This window comes from Bison bison, unplaced genomic scaffold, assembly GCF_000754665.1.
Source record: "Bison bison bison isolate TAMUID 2011002044 unplaced genomic scaffold, Bison_UMD1.0 scf7180017863415, whole genome shotgun sequence".
NCBI classification, from domain to species: Eukaryota; Metazoa; Chordata; class Mammalia; order Artiodactyla; family Bovidae; genus Bison; species Bison bison.
The window spans coordinates 227,904-238,805 of record NW_011493987.1 but is presented as its reverse complement, the minus strand read 5'-3'; the positions used below and the strand labels follow the sequence as shown (position 1 = coordinate 238,805).

The 10,902-nt window shown below is 54.1% G+C and overlaps 1 protein-coding gene and 1 long non-coding RNA gene across 3 annotated transcripts in view; one reads left to right on the top strand and one right to left on the bottom strand.

The window, feature by feature from the left end:
* The window catches only part of ABHD16A (abhydrolase domain containing 16A), a 12,493-nt gene extending 5,461 nt beyond the window's left edge, over positions 1-7,032 (top strand). Inside the window, exons 6-20 of one of the 2 annotated variants that reach the window (XM_010833318.1) lie at positions 1,152-1,225; positions 1,411-1,533; positions 2,858-2,972; positions 3,081-3,182; positions 3,490-3,553; positions 3,978-4,027; positions 4,463-4,491; positions 5,003-5,097; positions 5,332-5,395; positions 5,734-5,790; positions 5,940-6,002; positions 6,129-6,205; positions 6,290-6,388; positions 6,484-6,530; positions 6,705-7,032. In XM_010833318.1, coding sequence (XP_010831620.1) covers positions 1,152-1,225; positions 1,411-1,533; positions 2,858-2,972; positions 3,081-3,182; positions 3,490-3,553; positions 3,978-4,027; positions 4,463-4,491; positions 5,003-5,097; positions 5,332-5,395; positions 5,734-5,790; positions 5,940-6,002; positions 6,129-6,205; positions 6,290-6,388; positions 6,484-6,530; positions 6,705-6,788 — 1,143 coding nt within the window. In that variant the 3' untranslated portion in view covers positions 6,789-7,032. Of the gene's footprint in view, positions 1-1,151; positions 1,226-1,410; positions 1,534-2,857; positions 2,973-3,080; positions 3,183-3,489; positions 3,554-3,977; positions 4,028-4,462; positions 4,587-4,992; positions 5,098-5,331; positions 5,396-5,733; positions 5,791-5,939; positions 6,003-6,128; positions 6,206-6,289; positions 6,389-6,483; positions 6,531-6,704 lie in introns of both variants that reach the window. The other variant, XM_010833317.1, reaches the window with a different exon arrangement.
* Positions 5,403-10,396, bottom strand: LOC104983785. Its single transcript, XR_824678.1, has 3 exons — positions 9,455-10,396; positions 6,104-6,195; positions 5,403-5,640 (listed from the first exon to the last, which is right to left on the bottom strand). It is a non-coding gene; the product is annotated as an uncharacterized LOC104983785 (long non-coding RNA).
* Between the last annotated feature and the right edge of the window lie 506 nt (positions 10,397-10,902).

The following is a 10,902-nucleotide window of genomic DNA, read 5'->3' as shown; positions in this document are numbered from 1 at the left end:
TTTGAGAAGGGGCTTCAGGGCCCTATAAAGCTCTTTCCTGTTACAAAGAGGTCTCTGGGTCAAACAGCTCTGACCACCATTGTCAGATTACTGGTTGCTCCACACCACCACTTACGGAGCTTTGTAAGGATGCTCCACCACGCATTATGCATACACACCTTCTAATCCTCACAACCATAGCGTGAGGTGGCATTATTACCCTTCTTTATATGTCTGAGAGACAAAGAGAGGTTACAAGACCCAGGCAGAGTCACCGAGCAAGGAAGTGACTCAGGCTGTGTTTGGGTCCAGGCCTGAACAGAGCTCGCCTGAAATTTGCTTCCCTGCATTTTGTTTTGTTTCACCATTTACATTTTTGTAGAATGTTGCTATTGCTCTCTCTCAGTCCAGTTATTTTTGAAAATGTCAAAAAAAAAAAACAACAGTCTGTGACAGAAAATAAAAAAACTATTCTCAAAATAGAGTGCTGGGAGCTCTGGGGGCGGGGGAGGGAATACAGCAGAGTGGAAGGAATACAGCGCAGCTCCCGCTGCCCTCAAAAAGCACGTGGACTGATTGGTGGAGGGAATGGAGGCACAGAGGGTCTGGGTGACCCGTGGCTGCAGGAACTGAGAGAAGGGAGGTGGCCAGGAAGATGGAAGATGGAAGTCAGAGAGAGCTTGGTTCAGATGGTGGCCTGGGTGCAGAGGGGCTCCTGTGTGTACGACTTCCCTCTTTCCCCCTCACCCAGTCTTGGGACAGATGTTTCAGTCCTTCAAGTCAGCATTGTGTGAAGGACCCAGGTGGGGAAGGGAGCAATGACCAATGAACAGGCCCCCTGCCTTCTCCCTCAGAAGCACCAGCCCCTCCAGCCACTCCTGCTGGGGGTGAGTCAGCCTTAGATTTTAGAAAAGTGAAGAGTCTTTGGCTCCTCTTCTGGAGGAGGGCAGACAGGCCAGTCTTGATACCTTAATAGGGCATCCTCTCTTTCCTGATTTTGCTGGTCCTGGCAGAACTTTCCATCTGCCAACCAGAGGGTGCTGACCTCTGCATGTCCCCCCCATGATGTTTGGGGGCCAGTCCTCTGGGTGGTGGGAGTGTCCAGGGCGGGTAGGTGGGCCTCCCCCCTCCAACTCCCCTTATCATCCCGCATATCTCTCTGCCCACCACAGAGGCAGCTTGCCAACTACAACTTCGACTTCAGGAGCTGGCCAGTCGACTTCCACTGGGAAGAACCCAGCAGCCGGTGAGGCCCCAGTTCTTTCGCTGCCTCCCTGTTCTGACCTGTCCCCCACCTCCAGCCCCTCCTGGGGTCCAGTGCTTGCCTTCCAGCGCCATCTCCTCACTCCTAGACCCCAGCATCCTATGGACCTCAGACGTCCAGCTTGCTGCTCCTCACCCCATGCTCCCCTGCATCTTTCCGTTCCTCAGGAAGGAGTCCCGGGGGGGCCCTTCCCGCCGGGGTGTGGCCCTGCTCCGCCCAGAGCCCCTGCACCGGGGGACGGCTGACACCTTCCTTAACCGAGTCAAGAAGCTGCCTTGTCAGATCACCAGGTAGGAAGACAGGGAGGAGGCGAGCTGAGGTGGAGGGAACATGGGGTGCAGCTCCAGGACAGGGTGCTCCATTGGAGGATGACTGTCATTTATTAGGCCTGGTGCCATGGCTATCGCATTGTGTGTTTGTGAAAAACAAGAGGTTCAGAGAGCTCCACAGCCTCCCAGGTGGTACCTGAAGAGCTGGGATATTAACACAGTTGTGTCTGACACAACAGCTCTTCAGCGAGACTGAGGGGGAAGGATAAGGTTGTGGGTGGGGAGGGGACGCACGGCCTTGGCTGCTGCAGGGTCTTTTGGCGGCTGCGGCCCTAGCCTGGTCCTGCTGCTCCTTGGTTTTTCCACTGTGAGGCAGTTCCAGCCTCTACATCTTTGAACAGCCTGCCTCATAGAGTTGGTGAGATTTAACATACTCTGAAGGGCTTCCTCCTTGCCTGGATGCCCGAGAGCACGAGGTAAAGCCCAAGTAACCACAGTGACCACCTGGATCTTCCAGTGGCCAGGCCACTGTGGGAGTTTTCTGTTGCTGGGGGCTAGGAGGCAGGTTGGAAGATACCAAGGAAGGGGGTGGACTTGGTGGTGGGTTTTGGACTGCGTGCTGATTGATCAGAGGGAAGAGCCAAGTTTGAGATGTTGAGGGGGTCTACTGGACAAGTTTGTAGAGTTTTCTGGGGACAGACCCTCCTTTGGGATTGACTGGACATGGTTAACTATCTTTTTAAGGAGTGGCACCTGCCACATCTGATGTGTCTAAATTAGTGCATTTGTTCAAGAAATATTTATTAAGCCCAGAGTACCCTATGCTAGGCTCTTGGCACCTACTACATGGTAGATAACCAGGCGTATCGTAATAAACAGTATTATTTACTTGGGGACTTTTAAATACATTAACAGAATCATAATTGTTAATTACTTTGCTTTTACTTGTTGTATATACAAAGTGTTATCTCATAAAACTTTCAAGATTAATATATGCATATGTGTGTCCTAGACCACGATATAAATCATCTTTAAAAGGTTGCAGTAAAAATAGTTAGAGAAGGGAGTTCTCTGCCAGTCCAGTGGTTAGGACTCCACACTTTCTCTGCTGAGGACATGGGTTCAGTCTCTGGTCAGGGAAGGAAGATCCCGCAAAACACATGGCACAGCCAAAAACCAAAAACCAAACAAAAGATGTTTGAAGTATATTGGTTCATTAAGTCCTAGAAAAGGAAAAACGAAACTGTGAGGGTCAGAGGTGAAGCAGACCACAGTCTGAGTGCTAGGGCTGGGATGGTCCCTGGACTCCCCTGTTTGAGGTTCATTAACCCCGTGTTCCCCACAGCTACCTGGTAGCACATACCCTGGGGCGCCGGATGCTGTATCCGGGCTCTGTGTACCTGCTCCAGAAGGCCCTCATGCCTGTGCTGCTGCAGGGCCAGGCCCGACTGGTGGAAGAGGTAAGGCCCCCTTACCCATCAACCACCCACCCCCACAGCCTTTCTCCCCCCACCCATGAATGTGGCCTCCTGCCCTTCCAACTTGGCCAATGCATCCTCTCTGCTCAGTGTCATGGGCGCCGGGCAAAGCTGCTGGCCTGCGATGGCAATGAAATTGACACCATGTTTGTGGACCGACGAGGGACAGCTGAGCCCCAGGGACAGAAACTGGTGAGTGGGCACAGGGAGCCCAAAGGTAGAGTGTGGGGAGGGCAGTGGAAGTGCTGGGGTCTGCTGCAGCCCTGAGGAAGCCCAGTGGGGATCATCCCAGCTCCCACCTCCTCCCTACCAACCTCTTGGTGTAGGAAATCCCTGTAAGAGAGAAATGGATGAAGGAGTTGACATGCAGGGACCAAAAAGACATCATCATAATAGTTGCCTCTGGATGCTTACCACATGCAGGGCCCCCAGAGGCTGCCCTCCCTGCCAGTAGGGGGATTTTCAGTCCCAACTGGGCTTCTTCCTGCTCCCTTTCTAGGTGATCTGCTGTGAGGGGAACGCAGGCTTCTATGAGGTGGGCTGCGTCTCCACACCTCTGGAAGGTAGGCCCATGGCTCAGCCCTCTTATCTCCGCCCCTTGGGATGGAATGTCCCCACCTCCCCACATGGATAGGACCTCCCAGGGCCTAACCACCTTCTCGAGTGAGGTTTGAGACCCTTGCCTTCGGGAAAAGCCTATTACCCATTTGCTTTGCTAACCTTACATCCCTCCCCTTGGGCTGTGTCCCTTACCCTATTATGCTCTTGGTTCTGTTCCCATGCCTCAATAGTCACATCTCTGTCCCTTCTGCTGCATCAGAACCTTTTTGTCATCTTCCCATTCTGGGAAGGCTTGGAGTTATTTGCTTCTGTGTTGGGTGTTAAGAGTTCCAGTGTCCTTCTGCTCCTTCCCCCAGAGCTAGGAGCAGAGAGTGGCCAGAGGTCATAGGCCATGAGGTCCCAGCCCTTTCTCCCTCTGTGTTACAGCTGGATATTCAGTCCTGGGCTGGAATCATCCAGGCTTTGCTGGAAGCACGGTGAGGCCTTCTTTAAATTCTTTTTCCTGAATTATAGCCTGTCTCCCTGTGGTCAGTCACTGGAGTCAGGGAAAGGGGTCTATATTTCTGTAGGACCTCCCACTCACCTGTGACCTGGGTGCCAAGGGTGGGGAGCTGCAAGCCTCCTCCTCTTACACTGGGGGTTTGGCAGGAGGGGAGATAGTGGATCTTGTTATAAATGACTGGTTTCTAGAGAGAACAGCCCCTCTCTTGGCCCTATTATTTATTTATTTTTAATGCCACTGACAGGAGTCTATTCCATTAAGTAAGATGATAGCTCTCTGAATTGTCTGTTCAGAGCTGCAGTTCCATCTTCACTGTCTATTGCAGTGTAGCTGCAGGAAGGGTCCATGCTGGGATGGGGGTGGTGGGCAGGTGGTCTTTTGTGCTGACCCTTTGCCCTTCTTCCTGCAGGGCGTGCCGTTCCCACAGAATGAGGCCAACGCCATGGATGTGGTGGTCCAGTTTGCCATCCACCGCCTGGGCTTTCAGCCCGAGGATATCATCCTCTATGCCTGGTCCATCGGTGGCTTCACTGGTACCCACCTCCTTCCTACCCTGCTACTGTAGGCACACTCAGGCCATCTCTCTGTCTCCCCGGGAGTGGGGTGGAGGAGAAAATAGGTGGGCTCTCTGAGTGGGTCTGGAAGAAGCTATCATATTTGAGTACACTTCACATTTCCTTCCACCCTTGTGCCCTATAATTAAAAGTAGAACCTGGGGAGATCAAGGAGTAAATGTTGCCTCTGGTATTGTCTTCAGTGCGCTTCGTTGTTCTCTTTGGACAGTGCCCTGGCCAAGTGAAGCGAGGGGTTAGGGCGAGACCTGGGGCTAACTTAGTAGGCAGGATGGGGTGGGCCTGTAGGGTCAGGGGGATGAGGGTAGGGGTAGGGGTGGGCAGGAGCCCCTTGGTCCTCACCCTTTCTTTCCTTTCCTGGTACCAGCTACGTGGGCCGCCATGTCCTACCCGGACATTAGTGCCGTGATCCTGGATGCCTCCTTTGATGACCTGGTGCCCTTGGCATTGAAAGTCATGCCAGACAGCTGGAGTAAGTGCAGCATCCAGGTCTGCCCTTGAGGGAAGAGGTGGGCTGGACCCGGGAGACGTTCTCACTGGAGATGGTTCCCCTCTGTGTGGGTGGGGAGTAGACCACCACATTGTTGAGAAGCAGGGGGACTCCCCTGTCTGGGAACCTCCGTTTTCTCTTCTCCATGGACAGTGGGGACCTTTGTGTTGGGCAGGGGCTTGTGTCTGCTGTCCTTTCACGTTTATCTCACGTTAGGGGGCCTGGTGACCAGGACTGTGAGGCAGCATCTCAATCTAAACAATGCAGAGCAGCTGTGCAGGTGAGGGCTGGCCAGTGTCTAGCATCCGACACCCTTCCCCCACCTCATCCCCTGTAGAGATGCTGCTGGGTGTTCAAATGCTGAAATTAGCACCAAAGTACAAGCATAAGCCACTGCCCCCATGTCCCGTGAGGGACCCTCCCACCACCCCGAATCCCTCCCAGCTTCCCTGGAACCCTGGACCTTCTCATGATCTGGCAGCTAGTCGGTTCATGCCTGGCACAGCAGGGATCTCCCAGCAAAGCCTGAAAAAAAGTACAGCTAGTGCTGGGGTGAGGCAGTCAGTTTCACCTGTCCCTGCTCTGAGGTCTCCCTCCCCACTGTGCTGTCCTCTGAAGGTACCAGGGCCCTGTGCTGCTGATCCGCAGAACCAGAGATGAGATCATCACCACCACGTGAGTGCCTGGGAACTTCTGCCCTCCCGGATCCCAGAGACAGCCAGGAAGTTGCCCCCCACCCCAAAGAATGCCCGCCAGAAACCCAGGTATCCAGACCCTTCCTCCCCAACCTCCAGTCCCTCCAGTGTCCATTCTTCTCCCCCCAGGGTTCCTGAGGACATCATGTCGAACCGAGGCAATGACCTCCTGCTGAAATTCCTGCAGCATCGGTGAGAACCAGGGTGTGTGCGCGCGCACATACATGTTTGTACTGACAGTGCAGGGAGGGGGGCAGTTCGGGGATGAGGAATGAAGAGGACTGGGTCCTGACCTTTTGTCCCGGTGCTCCTCCATAGGTATCCCCGGGTGATGGCGGAGGAGGGTCTTCGAGTGGTGAGGCAGTGGCTGGAGGCCTCCTCACAGCTGGAGGAAGGTGAAAGGGGATCTGCTGAGGGCTTTGGTTGGGGGCCTGGCAAGACCAGGTTGCTGATGGGCACTCGTCTCTCTCCATGACCAGCCTCGATTTACAGCCGGTGGGAGGTGGAGGAGGACTGGTGCCTGTCCGTCCTCCGCTCCTACCAGGCAGAACATGGGCCTGAATTCCCCTGGAGCGTGGGTAAGGAGTGCTGGGGCAGAAGGGGTTGGGAAGAGCCCGGGAAGGGGGTGAATACCCAGATGGGTGGCCCATGTTTGAGCACCTTCTCTCTGCAGGGGAGGACATGAGTGCAGACGGAAGACGGCAGCTGGCTTTGTTTCTGGTGAGCTAAGGCGTGGGAAGCAGGAAGAGGGTGCCTGGATGGCCAGGGGCACAGGTGGGGCTTGGGGACGGGGGTACCCTGTAAGCATTGGAAGGAGCAGCTTCTTTAAAGTGGGTAGTTGGTTCAGAAGGTGTCTGTGCTCTGCACCCCACCTGTCCCACCTTCTCCCCTCAGGCTCAGAAGCATCTGAATAACTTCGAAGCCACACACTGCACCCCACTCCCAGCCCAGAACTTCCAGATGCCCTGGCACCTCTAGGGACCACACTGGGACTCATTCTGGAGGAATGGATGGACGGAGACATGAGGAAGGACCCTGTTTGTGATTCTCTGTGTTTATTTTGCTGTTTATAGTTTCTGGCAAGCAGGGGGACCACCCCCCCTTCTCACCATTCTCTTGCACGTTTCCCCTCATCCATCCGGCAGTACCTAACCTTCCCAACACACACCCTGCATTAAATGAATGAATTATTCCTAATAATTAATAAAAGTATTTTTTCTACTGGCTGGCTAATTTTGTGACTTCCCAGCTATCCAGGAAGCCAGGGTTGGGAGTGCGGAAGAGTTGAAGCTCCAAATGACTGGGCTTTGAGAAACCCCACTTCAGGCAGCCAATTTAACCCTTACCATCTCTGCTGTTGCCCCAGGCAATCAGCCCCCAACCTGAGTTGTTCTTGTCCAGTGGGTCCCCCACTCTTGCCTTTCCCTGGCATGCCTAGTACCATCACCACTGTGCAGCCTCCCTGGTACCTACCTAGGTCTTCCTACATACAACCACCCCAGGAGACCACGGTTGCCTCCAATGCTCACAGTTCATGAGCTCTGTTGTTTACAAAGTACTTCCTAGCACCTGACTTAGACCTATGCAGCAATTCTACCGATTTCTAGGTCCAGCCTGCATGGTTCCAGCATCAGTACCTCCAGTTTTTATTGCTTAGTTCTTGCTCTTTCCATGGGGAGTGAGGAATGGCTTGTTCCCCATGTTGAATGCAGCAAACCCTGCATAGCCTCCTCACCATGTCAAGTCTCTCTCTTCACACCCTCTTTGCAATTCAACAAACACAGGCCCTGCCAGGGACTGAGGACAAGGTGCCAAGGACTCAGGTCTTCCCAGAGCCATACTTCACTTTATTGGACAGCTGTTAGAATATTCCTGGTTTGAACCAGGAAACACTATCGGTTCCCTGTAGTGTTAGTCACTCAATCATGTCTGACTCTTTGCCACCCCGTGGACTGTAGCCCACCAGGCTCCTCTGTCCATGGGGTTCTCCAGGCAAGAATACTGGAGGGGGTTGCCATTTCTTCCATTCTATTTCCATTTCTTGGACGTTGTGGAACAGAATGAGTCCCTCTCCCACCCATCATTTGTTGCCTGGCCACCTTCTTCCCTTGGAAACCTCTTTTCCAGATGAAATACTCCTAGGTTTACCACTCTGGGCCCACCATTTTGAACAAGATACTTAAGGTGAGCAACTATATTGTGAGGTTCAGGATACAGTTTAACTTCAGTGTCTCCTCCAACCTCAATGCACAAAGCTCCCCTGCAATTCCAGGGGCAGAGGCTGTCTGCGCCAACCAGCTCAGCGGCTCCTTCAAGGGAAACACACTGAGCCTCCACTGGAAGGAGTGATCTGAGACTTGTCAGGTGACACATTGTCTGCTATTTGGGGTTAGAAGAGACTGACTGCAGCTCCACAATGCTCCACCTTTAGTCAATACTGGAGAGCTGATACTGGCACCCCTCCCCTCTGTCCTGTCCTAGGGAGCAAACAGGGTGGAATGTGAAGGTGTGGGACCAGCTGCATGATTCTGAACCTGGCCTTCCAGACCCATTAGGTCACATTAGTCCCCTGGAAACCAAGTCTTTGTTCAGCCAAGGGAACCTCCTTAAATGCAAATAGGGGGGCCCCACCTTTCACACCCTAGAGACAAAGTACTCCTTCCTCCTGGTCATGGCCATTAGGGATTCTGTTGACTGGCCTCTACCACCAATGCCCCTCCCCCTTCTTCCTGCACTTTCTATAGATAACAGCGGGTATGCCATGAGGGGCCCTTGGATACCTGAAGTGAGTGGAGAGAGGTGAGGTTCAATATTTGAATTCCTGACCACGCCACCCAAAAAGTCTCAGTCTACCCAGATGACTTCCTGTCTAACAAGGCTTACAGCAGCTGTGTTTTCAGAGCCACGCCCAACCCCCCCAACCCCAGGGCGGGGTGGGCGTCCCCGTCCACTCTTCACCCTATTTATCAGGGTTCTAGTAGTCTTTCAGGAGAAGACCAGCTGAGATGCAGACACCACTCCTGCTGGGGCTCTGGCTCTTGCTGTAGCCGGCACTAATCGAGGCCTGGACACCCAGGCTGAGTTGCTGAGCAAACTGGGAGAGGGGATGGTGGCTGGGAAAAAGGGGAGCTAGCAAACAGACGGGAAACATGGGAAGAAGGGATGGCCCCTGGGCTGAATCCTTTATTTTACCCTCATTGGCCCAGACTCCACCCTAGCTGCTCCCAGTGTGAGGGGCTGGGCTCCCGCTCAGTTGCGTATTTGGGTTGTTGGTTTGCTCCGTGTCCCCGGGAGGGGCATGTGTTTCCTGCAGTGTCACGAATGAGGGCCCCGAGGGTGTAAGGCTCCAGAGAGTGGGGAGCCCAGGTGTCGGGGATAGCCAGGTCTCCATCCAGCCATCCAATCAGCAAGCCTTTCCAGCTCCCTCAGGAACCCAGTCATTCATTTTTTCCTTTCATTTGTATTCGGATTAAAGATGCCCTTACTAGTTTTTTTCTAGACCGCGGTGTCGCGGCCACTCCCCTAACAGAACCTGGACCAATCATCTACAGCTCCGCCCTTTGTTCACCCCGACTTATTGTCCCCTAATTGCAGCATTCCGTCCTAAGGCCCGATTTGCTTTGTTTGGTAATTCGGTTGCTTACCCTCAGATATAACTTGTCCCGGGGGAGGGGCCCTCAGCTTGCATTTCTTCAGCTGCTGCGGTCACCAAGGCGACTATCGCAACGCCCCTTCTCTTCACCCGGGGAAAGCCTCCAAAGGGCCCGTCACCGTGACAACGAACTCTGGAGGTTCTGCGCGCGCAGAAGCCGCGCCCAGTCTCGTGGACGCGGAGGAGCAAAACGAAACAAGGGCAGGCTCAACGCGCCTAAGGCCACGCCCCCTGGAGAAGGCCCCTTCCAGACCTTCTGCGTCCAGGGTCTCTTAACTTCACCGCAAGTCTTCCTGGACCTCTCAGGGCGACCCCTTCAGGGAGCCCAACCTCAGCCCCTCTAATGCCTTCTCGTTGCGCTTTTATTCAAGAGAGGGAGTCAAAGGGTGCTGTACAATCCCTTCTGCCTCCCCTTTGCCCCTTTTGCTTCGAAAACAGTCCCCGCTGTCTGATTCTTTTTGTCACTTATTCAACGTTTATATCGGTGCCAGGTGCTCCTCCCCAGTTCGCCATTACTCTGACTTTTCCCTAAAATAATTCTATTTTTATCGTGCCAAGTCTCTTCAGGTGAACGCAGTGGTGTGTGTTTTTCTCTCGTATTTTTTCTTTCGCGTCCGCCTTTCTTGGTGTGTTTCCATCCTTTCGTCCTAGCTTCCTCATCAGCAGCCCCAAGACCGGATGATTCTTGAATAATCAGCAGGGAATCCTCGGGCTGGGCCCGGCCCCAAACCTTCAGACCGGAAGCTGGTGCAGGTGGAGCGTTCTTGGAAGCCGAGGACTTTCCGTAGCCCACCCGACCCTTAAAGCTAAAAACCTGAGTCTTTCACACAGACTGATCTGGCCAGATTTCGACGGAGCAGGCGAGGTGGGCCCAGGAGGCCCCCCGGCGGAGGGAGCGTATGGGGCGCCTGGCGCAGCATCCGGGTATGGGAGGGATGTTGGCACCAAAGTGCCACCTTCCGGGGAAGCCGCATAGTACTTTAGGTGATCCGCCAGGGCAAGCTTCCCTGGTGGCTCAGTCGGTAAAGAATTCACCTGCAGTGCGCGAGACCTGGGTTCAATCCCTGGGTTGGGAAGATCCCCTGGAGGAGGGCATGGCAACCCACTTCAATATTCTTGCTTGGAGAATCCCCATAGACAGAGGAGCCTGGAGGGCTACAGTCCATGGAGTCGCCAAGAGTCGGACACGACTGAGCGACTAAGTATACACACACACCCCCCTGAGCGACTAAGTACACACACACACACACACACACACACACACACACACACACACACCAGGGCAGGATGCCTGGGTCCCCACGAAGCGACACACACACACACACCAGGGCAGGATGCCTGGGTCCCCACGAAGCGCGCGACTCGACCTTCTCAGGTTTCTCTCCAGCCGCCTGGCCAAGAGCTGAGCTTGGGCTGGGGGCCGCCCTCGCGTCTTCCCAA